The sequence below is a fragment of the Mustela nigripes genome, chromosome 7 (assembly GCF_022355385.1).
Source record: "Mustela nigripes isolate SB6536 chromosome 7, MUSNIG.SB6536, whole genome shotgun sequence".
Classification (NCBI taxonomy): Eukaryota; Metazoa; Chordata; class Mammalia; order Carnivora; family Mustelidae; genus Mustela; species Mustela nigripes.
Window position 1 is genome coordinate 81,992,525 of NC_081563.1, and position 15,717 is coordinate 82,008,241.

Sequence of the window (15,717 nt, forward strand, 5' to 3'; positions counted from 1 at the left end):
TATCACTGGTTTTGAGTATGTTCTTTCTTTATTGGCTCCTGAAGAGACATTATCCTGGATGCTACTGGCTTGTGACATATTATCATTATAAATTATAATTCCCTCAGTGAATTTTTGTTAAATAAATTATTGGCAAAGACAATCTCAGTCTCTGAGTATGATTTTCCATGAATGAAACAGGAACCATCTCTGTTGAGTAATTAGAATGTCTGATCCAGAGTAATAATCCAAATGTCAAACTCTATTAAGGATAAACATTTCTTCTCTCTCCTGGCTGAGAACCGTGTTGGGTCTTGAGGCCTGAAGTGAGGCAGGAGGATGTGGTTAGATTCTTGGTCTCCTTGCTGGGTCTTCTGCCTCAGCTCATCAGGGAGGTGGATTGAGAGGGGAAAACAAAGATATACATGGTGGAGTAGTCCCATTTTCACATCGGTGCTCGCTGGCCTCAGAGGCTTTCCAGCCTGGCTCACTATCTCTTGAAATCTTTCAGGTTTCTTAGCCATTGTCCCACCAGGAACCTCTAACACAGTCCCCATTATGTGTGCAATGCCTTCTATTTTTAAAAATACATTTTCACACATAACATATATCAGAAAAGTAAATCAAATCATAATGTTCGTGACGCATTTTCACAAGGTGAACACACTTGTATGGCCACCCCCCAGCCAAGAACTGGAAACATTATGAGGGTCCCAGTAGCCCCTTTAACTCCTCTTTCTTACTATCCACCCTCATCTGTACCCTAACTTCTAACCCCAGAGAGAAGCAATTCAGATTAGTGCCTTTGATAAACCTGGTTGGCTTTTTCAAGGACGTTATGTCCTCTGCTGGCTCTCAGCTAATCAGTTTATCCCCAAATATGCAAACAAAATTCACTGTTCCCAGACGGATACATCTTGGTGCTACCTTTGTTCCTTGACTCAGTCTCCTACCCCTCCACTTACATGTGAGCAAACAAATGATACGCAGGGTCACTGAACAGTGAGCAAAGGAATATCTTTGAGTTAGTCTTTGACAAACAACTCTCAGAGAGCTTAAGTAATGAGGTAATATATTAAGTGTGGGAGTAGAGGGCCTTGAAAAATGATACTTCTTTAACCAGAAAGATGAATAATTCTTAATGAATCTAGAAACATAAAGTTCTTGTGTTTCTTTAAAATTTCCAAGCATTTAGGGAAATTTAATTCATTTCTTAAATAACATGAGCTCAATAAAATATTCTCCATTATCTCCACTTATGCCAGAAATCATGTTAAGCATGAATTGTTAAATTCCTTTTAAATATTATAATCAGTTACATAAAAATGGGTCTGGTTTTAACAAGGATCTATTCTTAGCTTCAGCATTTCTTAGGATTTTGCAACAAAGAGAGGAATAAAAAGTGATTCAAAGCAGGATATCGCCATTTACTGCAGACACAGTTGGGTTCAAAATTTGACCTCCCTTTAAGAATGTTCTCAATGGACCAATGTGTAAGCCTAACAGTCGGTATCAAATTGCATTTTGTCTGTTCCTCACTGCCTGAGGGGATCTTTCTGCAAATTCTATTTCAATCAAGGCACTACCAAGGGGAAGAAAACTGACCACTGGCCTTCTACTCCTTGTATCAGTTTGTATTCTTCAGACTTTACCTTTCTCCAGAGATCTATTTCTCTACTCCCAACAAGATTCCTCAAATGTCTCTTCTGTTAAGTTCCTGATAAACACACCTGAAAGGCCCCGAAGAAAAGCGATAGAGGCAAAAGTTTTTCTCCAAATCGGTTTATATGATTCATCAAAACGAACTTCTTGAAATACATATAAACGCACCATAGACAACGCTACCTCTATTATGTACATAAAATCTTCTTATCAATACAAAAACTTTAGCATTTAATATATTTTTAAAAGGGAAAATCTATGTTTTCTTACGTCCTATTCAAATAAATAATCTTATATGTTAGCACTGCTTTCCCAGAAAAAAAAAAATATTTTCAGAGCTTTGGGGGTACATCTGATATGTGAATTACAAATTTTTGTCCATCTTTTAGGGTTACCAGGGCTTCTTGTCCCACAGGAACGCTGAGTCGGACTGTGCTTCCTGTGGCCTTGTCCTCCAGTAATAGCTGGATGAGCTGCAAGGGGGAAATGTTTTAAAAGGCAAAGATAGAAGGAAAAGTTATTTCCTGTTGCAGGACCCACCATTTATACTCTTCTACCATGCCCTCACCCCACCATGGGATCTCAAGTGGAAGCTTCTGTCTTTATTTGTTCATATTATGGGAGATCTTAATTTCTTTAAGGAACGCTCGGGGCCTGGTGAAGACTTCAAGGAAGGAATCTCAAACCTGAGATGGTACAAGAAAGAGGGCCCATGGAGGGTGAGGCAGGCGGGCTCTCTTTAGGAAAAAGAATGGGCCTGTTGTTTGTGAGTTGCTAAGATCAATCCAGCACTCTTCCATTAAAGACACGAGAGAACGTGGATTCATTGTGAAAATCAAGAAGGAACCTGTGAAATGTCTAAGGGGCTCCATGTGGTTGCAATGCTCGTTCACTTGGGCTGTCTTCCAGATGGATACCAATCCCTGCATTCTTGGCTCAAATTCCCACATAGACTCTCCCTCTACCATTCATCAAGTATACCAATAGATAAGGGCCAGGGGGGAACCATGAAAAGAGTCATTGGTTAAATTAACAATCAGTTGGGTAGTAATAGATTTGAGAGACTCACCGATTCTAATGTTAGCTTAGGGCCTGCTCTTGGATAAGCCATCTAATTTGCCTGAGCAAGGTTTCCTATCAGAGAAACAAGGATACTATGCTTTCTTTCCCTTAGTTCTGATGGTACTGAGATTAGCATATCCTTGGACATAATTACTTTCAAATGGATAGAGACATATTTTCCTGGTCTGGTTTCATAGATAACCCCCTCGACCTTCCATAAGTGAATATATTTTACAAAGATGTACACAAGACAACTTCAAATGCAAGGTTAGTGAAAGTATTTCTCACTCTTTCTCCCTAAATTTGACAATAACCATCACCACCCAATGAGAGGATGTGTTTCTTCTCTCTCAAAAAAGTGGTCTTTACTTTTGTCCTATAGCTCAAGAGTCCCTTGTTTTTAAATATCTTTGCCATGTTTTCATTCTTGAAAAATGCATAGTATGTTTTTATTTTTTATTTCTAAATATTTTTTTAAGTGACCTCTATACCCAATGTGGGGTTCAAACTCAAAAGCCTGAGATCAAGATTTACGTGCTCTACAGACTGAGCCAGCCAGGTGACCCTCCGTGTGGTATGTTTTTAAAAGAATATTCTTTATTTAGTATCTGTGATTTTTTTTTTTTACTTTATTCTTAAACACTCCTGGGGGGAACCATGAAAAGAGTCATTGGTTAATGACTCTTCCTATGTTGAATGCTGCTGGGGTGTAGAAGAGTGACAGATGGATACGGCAGTCCAGAATGCTGACTCTGGATGTTTTCATAGGTGCAGGGCAGCACTAAATTGTTCAAAGAATGAGGAAGCCACAGATGTGCAGCTGAATGGGCTGTTAACTCGTGGCAGATGAATGCAGATGGGACACAGAGGGTGTGCTTTTTTGTTGATGAGGAGTGCAAATGCTGAATGATAAATGCAATAAAAATTAGATGAGCATAACTTTTTGGTGTTAGAGTGTTTAAGTCATTATAGCTAATTCAGCAGGCATGCACAAACAGAAGCAGGTTTAATTTATCTCTAATGCATATTACTTTGGGTTACCTGAAATTCATCTGCCTATATTGCTTTATTATGTAGTTCAATTAAGTATTTAATGTATTTCTCTACTGTTTCCACCAATTAAATATAGGTCAAACCCCACTGCAACAAACTTTGGAGATGCTAGGGGATTGGGTGGAGTGTCATGGAAAGGGACTCAGATTAAGTTTCTTTGGAGAAATAATAATGATGACTAATGATTATGGGGTCTTACTACGTTCTAAGAATTTTGCAATCATTGACTTATTTAAACTTCATAATAGTCCTATGGAATTAGATATTATTATTCCCATTTTGTAGATAAGGAAGCTGAGGAACAGATAAATTAAGCAACCTAATCAAGGTTGTCAACTAAGAAGGGAAATTAGGGCATTTGAACCCAGGAAGTTATGTACTAGAATTGCCCACTTACGTTCCCAAATCATCAGAGTCTAAGGTATTTTTAATTTATTCCCAAGTTACTGCTTTTGGAATTAGAGCACATGGTAGCATCTTCTGGGGAGAGAGAGGGTGCTAGGAAGGGACAGAGATCTATGAAGGTTTGAATCCCTACTCTGTCAATTATAGCAAGGTGACCCTGGAAATATTACTCAACCCTTCATGAGCCTCAGTTATGTTATTTGTGAAATGGGGGTAATGTTGGTACATCTCATTGGGTTGTTGAAAAGGTGCATTTAAATGTCCAGCACAAGGAGCTGACAGTGTCTGCTCTCCACCAGCTTTCAACTGTGGCCCAAGAAGTAAAAGTTTACTCCCAGTTACTCTGGTGACCAAGGGTCATGTCAAATTGTCTACAGTCTTAGCTATCTCCCCAACCAGTGAGTGTAGAGATATACACACTTGGAGCTGAGCACCCAGCACAACCGCTTGTCCTGGCAGGGTTCCATAGAATGCTCCAGAGTGTACGGGCCAGCCCTTGTGGGGCCCTGTTGCAAGAACAGGGTACATTGTCCAGAGGGTCAGAGTGCCCGGAGAGACATTCTGCTGGGCACAGCCTGGCCAGTTGGGTCTAAATGGGCCTTCTCTCTGCCATTAGCCCTGATGTACCAGCTTGTGAATAATGCCCTAACTGTCTCCAGCTGTTGCTCTCCTGAGGGGGCCCCGCTTTCCTGCCCCTGCAGCTGGGTTCCTGACTTGAGATCAGTATATCACTATATCCCTATTTTATGCCTGTCATGTCTGCTTCACATACACCTCTCAGGGGAGGTGAGTTTCTTATTTATGGACACACATCTGAATATACTCCACCAACAGCATCAATGGCCGATGGATATATGAACTGTGGGCTTCTGGGTGGTTCAGTCATTAAGTATCTGCCTTGGGCTCAGGTCATGATCCCAGGGTCCTGGGATCAAGCCCTGCATCAGGCTATCTGCTAAGAGGAAAGCCTGCTTCTGCCTCTACCACTCCCCCTGCCTGTATTCCCTCTCTCGTTGTCTTTCTCCTTCTGTCAAATAAATGAATAAAATCTTTAAAGACCACTAACTCTACAGAATGCTCAAATACACTTCCATGATCACAGAGGTTTGGGAAACACCACACACTCTATCTGATTCTCTATCACAATATATGTTAGCTGATTAAAGATTCTTATAAATCCCCAAGAAAACAAAAACCAAAGACAGAATTTGTAAACCTGAGAGGCATTTCTTTTGCTCCTGCTTACATAATTTTTGGCATTCCATCTAAGTAGTGCTCAGTAATAGATTCTCTGGGGGCGCCTGGGTGGCACAGTAGGATAAGTGTCCAACTCTTGGTTTCAGCTCAGGTCATGATCTTAGGGTCCTGGGATTGAGCCCCATATCAAGCTCCCTACTCAGTGGGGAGTCTGCTTGTAGATTCTCTCCTTCTCCCTCAGCCCCTCCCCTTGCTCACACTCTCTCTCAAAAAATAAATAAATCTTCATTAAAAAAAAAATTAACAGGGTTCTCTGCACACTGCAGTATTTGGAATGAGGGTTTGTTCAGGAAGGAAAGGTTCTTGGGAGGGTCTGGTTATTGTGAGGACTGTAGGGCATGGACAGTTTCAGGCTGTGACTCATTTCCATGAGCAAGACCACTGTTCACTCCGGTGAAGGGCGACGCCTCTGTCTGGATCTCCTGCCCAACTCAACTCCTCATCTCAAAAGAAGACCAAACTTGAGGGTGCAGAAGAAACACTATGCAAAGTGGCTAAACTTCCAAACACATCTATAGAAGTTTTAGAAATTAGTACTAAGGTCACTTTTTTTTTTTTTTTAATTCCAGGTACACCATCCCCTTTCTCCCCCCCCCCTCCCCCCCCCCCCCCCCCCGCCCCCGCCAGCTTCCTTGGTCAACAGAGGAGTTTCAGTTGCTTATTCCATCAGGTTGGCTCCTCTTTCTGGCACTCAGAGAGGACCCCCCTCTCTGACCTCTGCAATCTGAGTCCCATTCCCCTTGGGGAGTGGATCACCTCCTCTGATCTCATGTTGTGGGAGAAGAATGGACTGGAGATCAGGCAGGCCAGGTCTCTGATCTCTGTTCCACTATTTACTTGCTGTGTCTTTGTGCAAGTCACTTAGCTTCTCTGAGCCTCAGTGAACTCAGCATGGTATGAAAATGATAAGAGCAGATACTCTGCAGTATTGTAAGGCTTTGAGATAATGCATATAAAGGGTGTATAGTTTGTATTAAAATAGCAATTCTTTTTTTTCTTTTGAGATGGGGAGAGGCAGAGAGAATTTTTTTTTTTTTTTTTTTTTTTTTAGAGGAGGGTAGGGCAGAGAGAGAGAGAGAGAGAATCTTAAGCAGCCTCCATGCTTGGCATGGAACTGGACATGGGGCTTGATCTCATGACCCTGAGATCACGGCCTGAGTTGAAATCAAGAGTTGGACACTGAACAGATTCAGCCTCCTAGGCTCCCCAGCAATTCTCATTTTTATATCTTTCAGGATGTACCCCAATTCCATCTTTTCAAAATCCAAAACACCAGAGGTGTGCTCAGTGCTTCTCTCTTAGTTCAGTTAGCTCAGTTAGTCTAACCATGCCTAGTAAGCTGTGGGAAGGTGAGACCCAGGCCATTCAAATATTCCATACCCCTGAGTGTGCCGGGGACCTATCTATGCACCATGAACCTGAGCTGACCAGTGATCAACAGATAAGCTACTATAATCACCTCTGGCAAAATCTCCCAAATCAAAGACAAATCTAGAATTGTGTATTGTTGTCAGTACAAAGTGATCTTTATGGGCTTCCTAACCATGTTAGAGTTCTTATTTTGTTTACAAAGACTGCAGAAGCTGGGGGCCCTGTATCTGTACCTTATTGCCCGTGTCAGCATCCACCAGGAAGCCCAGGACCCTGAGAACCACACTGCTCACACCCATGGAACATCGGCTCTGGCCCATGTGTTTCAGGGTCACTCGGTGTGGATCTACACTTGGGCTTTCATATTCCTGAGTTGGTGAAGAATCTGGAGGGTGGAAAGGGTCCTGGTCTGGCTGGACAAGAGACTGGTCATCTGGTAGCATTTCCGTGAGATTTCCCACGTCATCGTCTTCCTCTTCCTCTTCTATGCATGACTGAAGTAGATGAGTCACAAATTCCAAAAGCAGCAAATGGAACAGATGCCAGGAGCCTACATTGAAATAACTCCAAATGAATAATTAGATAGACAGATGGGCAAATAAGCAGATTACTCTGAAACTACCAACTTTTCTGAGGCTTTTCATTCCTGTGTAGTGGGGCCTTCTCACACCTGTAGCAGATCCTGAGGGATCCTGGGCAGGCATTCCAAACCCATGAACTCTAGCAAGGTGGCTTTTGGACAGAAAGCACAGATAGCTAAATAGCCTGGCCTTGAGAGGGAACTTAGAGCCCATCTAGTGTGAGGGATCTGACAGAGAAAGAGGTATTATTCCCAGAGCTGGAGAATGTGCCCCTCAGCGCCCCGTGGTTGGCATACGGGGCAGTAAGGGATAGGCTGGGAGGAGATGGGGAGGCAGAGTACGGGAGGGAGCCAGCTGCGGAGAGGAGGCTGGAAATGTAGCGCTGCTTTCCCCATGCTGCAGCCTCCTGCTGAGGGAAGCAGGGAAGAGAGCCTGGCAGGCCTGCAAGGGCAGCTGTCAGGGAGATAGTGTAGGAGCGACAGGAGGGCACGTGACTCAGCTGACCGATCCAAATCCCAAGGGCTTTGGTCTTCCAGGAAAGAAGGATAATTAATGTTCAGCTGAGAAGTGAGGCAGGGTTGGGGGGATGGGGATCTGGCTTATGGCTATCATTAAAAGACACTTTCTTAATGAAGGTAAAACCAGGGCTCTCTACAGATATAAAATGAACATGTGTCAAAGATCTCGTGTAAGTCATTTATTAAAGAGGAAGATGATAAAATGTTGCCAACTGGTTCAAAGGAGAATTCTAAGCACTGAACATGAATAGACAGTAAAGAATGTACACAACGAAGCCCACAGATCTGTCCTCAAGGCTGCAATCCATAGACCCACCTGACACGTTAGTCTGCACTTCCCTTGGGGAGAATCATTTGCATTATTATTGATACAATACAGAGAGCTGTAAAATAACTCAAACACAATGGAAGGTTGGAGATAACTCAGAAGGGTGTGCTGAATCTTCTGCCTATTTCAAAGGCTTTTTGGTCCATTTACAACAAATTTTTGTCCGTTTCAAAACCTTATATAATGTTTGGTTTTGCCTGATGGATCTTGGGGGGGGGGTGGGATGTCCCGACCGGGTCTGGAATAATCCTGACCAATAATCCCTGGCCCACTTAACTGTGTGAAGAGGAAAACCCAGTGTAAATACTTTTTTGGACACCATAGGGAGATCCGAAGAGGGTGAGCGGTAGGGTTGGGGGCAACAGCTTCAGGGCTGGGTTTCTTATCATGAGCCCAGCACATGAGCTCTGCTCTATCACTTTGCTCTGGGAGAGCATTAGCATACAGCAGAATCATTTTGGATTCCATGAAATGGAAGAGTCTCATTACTAGTGGGTGTCCCCTACCTGGCAGCTGACAGCAGCCACCGTCGAAAGAGTTCCAGAGCATTGGCAATACTGGTCTGCCTATTTGACCAGATAGTTTGCAATGGATGCTACACTTCGCTCTTTCCGCTCTCTCCATACAATGGTGACTGTATCAATCCCTATTCATGAAATTTAAATTTGGGCCCCCCAAAGAACCCATTTCCCCCCCCATCTCAGTTGGCTCCCTGGGTGCTTTTCTAAAAACACCCAAGCACACAATTCAAAAAAAAGAGGAGGATTCTTATGCCTCCAGCCATGATGGAGCGGGAAAGGGAAGCTTGGTTAGACTGTTTGATGGACTATCATGATGCCATTAAAAAACAATTATCGTGGGGCACCTGGGTGGCTCAGTGGATTAAGCCGCTGCTTTCGGCTTGGGTCATGATCTCGGGGTCCTGGGATCAAGTCCCGCATCGGGCTCTCTGCTCAGCAGGGAGCCTGCTTCCCTCTATCTCCCTCTCTGCCTGCCTCTCCGTCTGCTTGTGATCTCTCTCTGTCAAATAAATAAAATCTTTAAAAAAAAAACAATTATCGTGGCTTTCTAGGTCTATGTTGTATTTTACAAAAAAAGGTGAAAAGAGGGGAGGCTGGGTGGCTTAGTCCGTTGAGCGCCTGCCTTCGGCTCAGGTCCTGATCCCAGGTTCCTGGGATCAAGCCCTGCTCATCAGGGAGCCTGCTTCTTCCTCTCCTATTCTTTCTCCCCCTTTGTGCTCTCTCTCTCTTCCATCTTGCAAAAATAAATAAATAAAATCTTTTTAAAAAAAGGTGAAAAGAAGATGACTGGATTCTATGTAGAACACAGATAATAGCTATCCTGTAATAACATTATTAATTTCAAAATGTCTTGTATTCTCTGACTTACCGAAACTATCTCTGTGGCACAGAGTCATGGCTTTGCTCACGGCCGTGAGAAGGAAATTCCATCTTAGCTGGAAGCCGGCGGCCAATTTGATAAACTCTTCTTTGCTTCTGCTTGGCTATTCCGTTTTTGTGAGGAAAAAAACGCTGGGGTTTATGACAAAATCAGGAAGATCATGTGCCACAGATCACAGTTGCCATGCACAGACGCTCCCACGGGGCCCAGGCGGGAAGGGAGGCAGAGGCACACTAGCCTAGTTCTGGTCTCCCCGCATCTCCTGCAGAGATGATTCCAGGGCAGAACTCTTTGAAGTTGGTAGAGAGAAGGAAAGAGGTGGGAAACTGGCCTACATTTTTTGTTTGGATCCCACACAGTTTTTCAAAAGCAGTCATTTGTGAAGGCCAGGAGAGGACTCCCACAGGCAGCCTCGCTCAGCCCACCGGGCAGTTGCCACCAAGAGAGCTGCTGGCTGCTGTGTGCTGGGCAAGTCCGAGAGGGTGCAAATGCGGCTCGGGAGCCCATAGTAAGGAAAGAAAGGGTGCTGATTTTGGAAAGCACGAAGCTGGCCACCTTGCTGTGTGCATGACCTGAGGCCCAGAAGGTTCCACCTGGGCAGCCAGCGGACAGCCTGAGTGGCACTATACTGGGGACTGTGAACTCCACAAAGACGGAGAGTCGCCTTGGGCCGCACTTGCTCTGGATTACAAACCCACAGGATCCTATGAATCTCGTGGGTATGTGTTGGAACGAATGCCCCTAAAGGCTTCCTAAGTCTCATCGTGTATGTGGACCACACATGCGGCCGACCGCAAGTCTCTGAGGAGATGTTGAGACTGGTGAGAAATGAGGGAGCACCCTTTTTCACCTCTGCTGCTCCTCCCTCTGCCCACTGTGAGTGCTCCGGGCTCTGGAAGCTGGTGGACTCCATCCAGGAGCGGCACCCTTGCCCTCTGGGCGCCCAGTCCCCCTGTTGGTGCTTCTGCCCACCTAACTCAGGGCCCCCGGGAGAAGCCCCACTCAACACACACAAGGACACTTTTGAAAAGGCTGGAGAGAAGTAGCCCTGGGTGACCAGCATGCTGCACAAGGGTTCAAACATAAACCCTGGATGCTGTAGCGCATTCCTCTGCTCGCCACCCACGTGGCACTTCAGGCTCCCCTGTTCAGAAACTGCTGCTGGGCCACAACCGCTCTGAAAACTGGGAGAGCCTACCCGTGACCCAGCGGGCCGGCTTCCTCTGCTGACACTGCCAGATGCTGGCCACTGGAGCCATTAGTCATCTCCGAGATGCCTCAGGGCTTACATTTTCACAGTCTGAGTATTTTATTGACAATAGTCTGTTTTTTGTCAGCCAAGCTGTTGTACAAAAACAAGTCCTTCAAAGGCATGATTACAAAAATACCATTTTTCTAGCATGCCTCATTTGTGAAGGCTGAAGATATGGGGGTGGAGTCTGGGGAAACACTGAGGGTTACATGGTCTAAAATAGGGCGAGCCTCTTGGGCTGCTTCGAGGTAGGATTGGCATTACTGGGCTCATCTTGGTTCAAGTCAGAGGTGGAGAGAATACCCAAAACAAGGAACAGGGGCTTGAAAGCGTCTATGGGTGAAGCTGTCAAATGAACACCTGTCTCCACAGCAACACGACCGGAGACACACTTACACTGTTACCTGTGGGTTTTGCCAAAGCCCAACGAGGAGAGATCAAAGCCATATAGCATCTGGAAGGATTATCACCCAGAAGCAAAGGATGGAAACAGACACCTGCCAAGGGCTGGCACTGACTTTCAAGCTCCCTCCTGCAAAGTTTTCTGGTTTATCTCTAAAGTGTGCAACTGTACTGTCACCTGATGTCTTTGTGGCCTTAGGTTTACCTGTGCCTTTTCTCTGATGGGGAAGACAGGCATGCAGACAGGAACAGGTAGGGCAGGAAGGAGAGAAAGAAATGTGACTGGAGGCTTAACAGAGAAAGCCCAAAGTCGTGTTTCCAGCACAGGCCCTCCAAGCCTTAGCTCTTTGCTCCAGAGACGTCTGCTTCTTCCATAAATGGTCCTCCATTTTCCCATATGTTCATTCTGCTCTTGCCAGCCTCGTGTAAACATTGTTCCCTTTCTTAGATTGTTTTAATCCTATTCACCTTCTACATCTTGTTTAAATCCCACCTCCTCCCTCATCAAGGCCTTTCCTGACTGCCTCAGCCTTTGGGGGACAATGCCTCAAGGCGGGCAGCCTTGGGCTGCCTTGTTTGGGCCTAGGTTTTAATGCACAGCCCCCAGCTCCTCACCCACCACCCCCAAGGCACCACTGAGCAAGGGTGCTGTGGCTTTCTCCGACAGTACTCTCAGCTCTCACAGTGCAGCTGCCGAGGCCAAGGATGGGGACAACCAAGCCAGAGCAACGCCCTATTCAAGTAACGCCCGAGTTTCAAGTCGACCAGAAGGACCAAGCCCGTCTGTATCTAAAACGATACATCTCTGATTTTGTGAAATCAAGCCTGCCACTTGGATGGTTCTGCAAAATACCCAGACCAACACTGTTTTCCCCAAAAGGACAAAATCCCTCTTCCTTCTAGACACTCTGGCACTCATCCACACTCATCTGCGTGCACATGCTCACCTGCCCTGACACACACTCACTGGCACCCTGATGTTCACCCCACACTCGTGCTCGCTTGCACTCACCCATGCTCATCCGCACACACATGCTCATCCACTGGCACCTGCACTCATCTGCACATACAAGCTCACTTGTACACACAGCTGAGGCCACACACGCTCACCCAAGCGCATGCGCTCACCCACAAACACACACCTGTATGTGCCAGCCTCTGATTCCTGCCTTGCTGCAGAGGGAGTGAGACACCGCTTCCCTATTGTTAACACCCGCACCAGCCTTGATACATTTCTGGCCAGAGAAAACTCTTTCACTTTTTCAGGGCATGGGCACTGGTGCTAAAACATAGCTAGAATGTTCAACAGCCCCTTCTTCCCTTTTTTTTAAAAAAAAAAAAAAAAAAAAAAAGCACCCTTTTGTACCTGGAAGACAAATGTTTGGAGATTTGATGACAGACAATTCAGGAATATGCTTAGATCTGTGGATGTCCCCAGCAAAGAAACCAAACTGCTTAAACCTGTAAACAAAAGAAACAAAAAGATTGCAAGCGAAGTAGCAGGATTTTACTGTACGTATTTGTGTACCAGGTGACCTAGGGGACAACACTGGAATGGCAGTTCAAAGGAATTCCCTGGAGCCTCACACTCCTTTTGAACGCAAAGGATGATTTCTAACGCTGGATTTGTCACCTCTGCTGTCAGCTGGTTCAGAGATACATGGTCTTGCCTCTTAGGAACCACCTCTGTCACTGATTGAAATGGAAAAAAATATTTTGAAATAATAATAACTACACCTTATAATTATACAGAACTCAGCTACAGATGAGCTCATCACACGATACAGACGTGAGCTCACCTACCCTTGCTGTTTCACAAAAGGGGTAGTTTATTAGTGTCCTTTAAACTCAAGGTGGACTTCAAAGCCAATGAGGGTTGTGCCTTGCCTGGGGCTATAAACTCAGTTAGTACAGACCTGAAGGGTGGAGCCCCAAGCAAGTGTGACGTCAGGACTTGGGTCCTTACCTGTACAGGCAGCACCGAGCAAAGAACAGCCTTGGGCTCTCCCAACTTTTGGAATGCGGCTGTGCAACAAGCAGAGTTTAGAAACCTGCGGATGTTGCCATGGCCTTGACTGAGGCTTGGCCAGGTCTCATCTGGAGGATCATCCAGGGACACCGCAAGCATTTACCTACTAGACGCCAGCAGGGGCAACCAGAACACTGTCTCCTGCTGGCTCTGTGCTCTCTTGGAAGTTCTAGTCACAAGAATGCCAGTAGGAGCACAGGAGAACTGGCCTCGTGCCCTCCTGGGGCTCCCTAGACTCTGGCTAGGGGCAAGAGCATGCTTTGGGGACCACCCAGAGCTTGGGGGAGAGCCAGTAGCCTGGGAGGAGGGCCTTTTGGGCTCCTACCAATGAGCCCGGCTTGTCCACATCGCTGAAGTTTGCTAGGTTAGGGGTTTACCTTCTCATTACTTGTTTGGGAGGGGAAGAGCTGGGATTCAGGACAGCCAGGCAATAGGGGCAGGGGTGACCTGCCAACAAGTATGGATCTATTTAAGTATTTAAATAACCGGTATAATCCTACCAAAGTCAGCCCTACTTCAAAGAAAGAGGCCAGGATAACTTGTGGTGCATTTATGCACTATTGAGTCCACGTATTCATCTAGTTATAAAGGTACGTGAGTGCTACCTTGTGCCAATGCGATGTTGGGTGGACCAAGATGAATAAGCCACAGCTGACAGCTGAGGAAGCCCACAGGTTCTGGGGAGGCAGCTGTCCGCATAGTAAGTGTATCAGGACAGGGCCAGGCTCATGGAGGGTGAGGCTGCTGGACCTTCCCAGGCCATCCTGGTGGAGAGTCTGGAAAGCATATGAATGGAGCACAGCTCTCATGGCCCCTCCTGGTGACTCTCTTACAAAGGCCTAGAGATTCACCAGTAGTCTGGGAAAGGAGGTCATACACCTTCCACAGCTCTCCCGCTGAAATAGCACCCAGGTTCAATCCCCTGAGTGAAGACAGTTCTTTCTCTCACTACTTTGGCTTCCCGGAGATGAAGCAATGCTGTCAGCCTGCTTGCTGAGCTCTTTGTGGAAGGGAGATTTTTCCCCTGAAAGATATTTACAACTATCAGATAGCAAAGGGCAGGAATATCTACATATTTAACATCACTTGTTTGGAAAATAGTGAAATATGGTAAGAGCACCATATTAGAGCTAAACTTCACCTTGTTAAAAATAATACTTGGTGATGCTAACAATAGTGACAGCAGAATCTGGCAAGGCAGGGAGCTAACTCAATCCATTTTGGACAGTTAGGAAAGATGCTGTTGAATCTGCATGTACAAGATCGATGCAGAAATGTTTTTTCCAAAGGAGGCACTCCAGGTTGGTTTTCGGGAAGAAATACTGGGAAGCAACAACCATCCTCCTCTGTTCATTCATTCAGCAAACGTGCGTTAGCACTGGTGGCCTGGCGGACCCTTCCTCACGCCTGCAGGCAGAGATGTGTGAGCAGATAAATGAGAATATCAAAGAGGAAAGTAGGTTCTACCTCTATTAAGAATTCACAAACTAGTGATGGCCGTGCCAACCCCAACTGTATCCCCAAAGTCCCAATAGTGCAGAGGGAAGATTACATTTCATCTCCGCGTGTGTCTCCAGGACGGTGCTACTTGGATTACTTGGCAGGGCTTTCTGGGACATGTCCAAAGCACCTCGACTGATGATGGCATGTAGATCTGACTTCAAAACGTTGACTCTCCTGTTATTTTTCAATACCATTCTCATAGTCTAAAAATAATGGAGAACCATAATACTTCATTAAATCTTGTCCTTTTACTTTTGCCTAACTCCCCTTTTCCAAACAACTAAGATTAAAAAAAAATTTTTTTTGAGAAGAAAGAGAAGTAGATTTGGGTATTATCCACGAAAACTGAATCCTACATGACAACCGAAATGGGCAAATTGCACACATTCTAGGATGGCCTTTCTGAAAATCACCATTTGGAGTGCTTCTGCTCAGAGGCAGATGTGGACAGGGCTCTCGGGACTCTGTGGCTCTTCCTTTCCCTGATTCTTGTTCTCTGCACCTCAGTCCATGAGCCTGAGCTACTCTAGAGAGCAGCGTGGTGGCTCTTCCTAAAACTCTGCAAGGAGAGTGAGGCTCCCTGGACGCCAGTGTTGACCAGCTCTGGAGGGGGACTGTGGGCACTCAGACACTGCCCGCTTGCAGGCTCAGGCCATGAATTCAGCCCCTGGGAGCTGACTTCCTCTGCCATCCAACAGGGACACCCAATCCCCTCCATTTCTGGGATCCATGGACAGAGCAGTCGGTCATTCTCAACCTCAGCCTCAGAAGCAGGCCCTGACGCTGCCTCCTCCATCTGATGGGGGAGGAGCCTGAGGGCACCTGGGGTGCTGAGCAAACTTTTGCAAGCCATCGTGTTCAGAAAGAAGATTCAGAGCAGCGTGGCTCTAGAGCCTGAGCTTGGTGCATGGGCT

The 15,717-nt window shown here is 45.7% G+C and overlaps 1 protein-coding gene across 2 annotated transcripts in view; it reads right to left on the minus strand.

The window, feature by feature from the left end:
* Positions 1–1,751: 1,751 nt before the first annotated feature.
* Positions 1,752–15,717, minus strand: part of RFX8 (regulatory factor X8) — a 70,240-nt gene continuing 56,274 nt past the window's right edge. For both annotated transcript variants that reach the window (XM_059407856.1, XM_059407855.1), the window contains 5 exons: positions 14,853–15,006; positions 12,638–12,732; positions 9,606–9,720; positions 7,023–7,339; positions 1,752–2,114 (listed from right to left, as the gene is read on the minus strand). In XM_059407856.1, the coding sequence (XP_059263839.1) occupies positions 1,974–2,114; positions 7,023–7,339; positions 9,606–9,720; positions 12,638–12,732; positions 14,853–15,006 (822 nt within the window). In that variant the 3' untranslated portion in view covers positions 1,752–1,973. The remainder of the gene's footprint in view (positions 2,115–7,022; positions 7,340–9,605; positions 9,721–12,637; positions 12,733–14,852; positions 15,007–15,717) is intronic.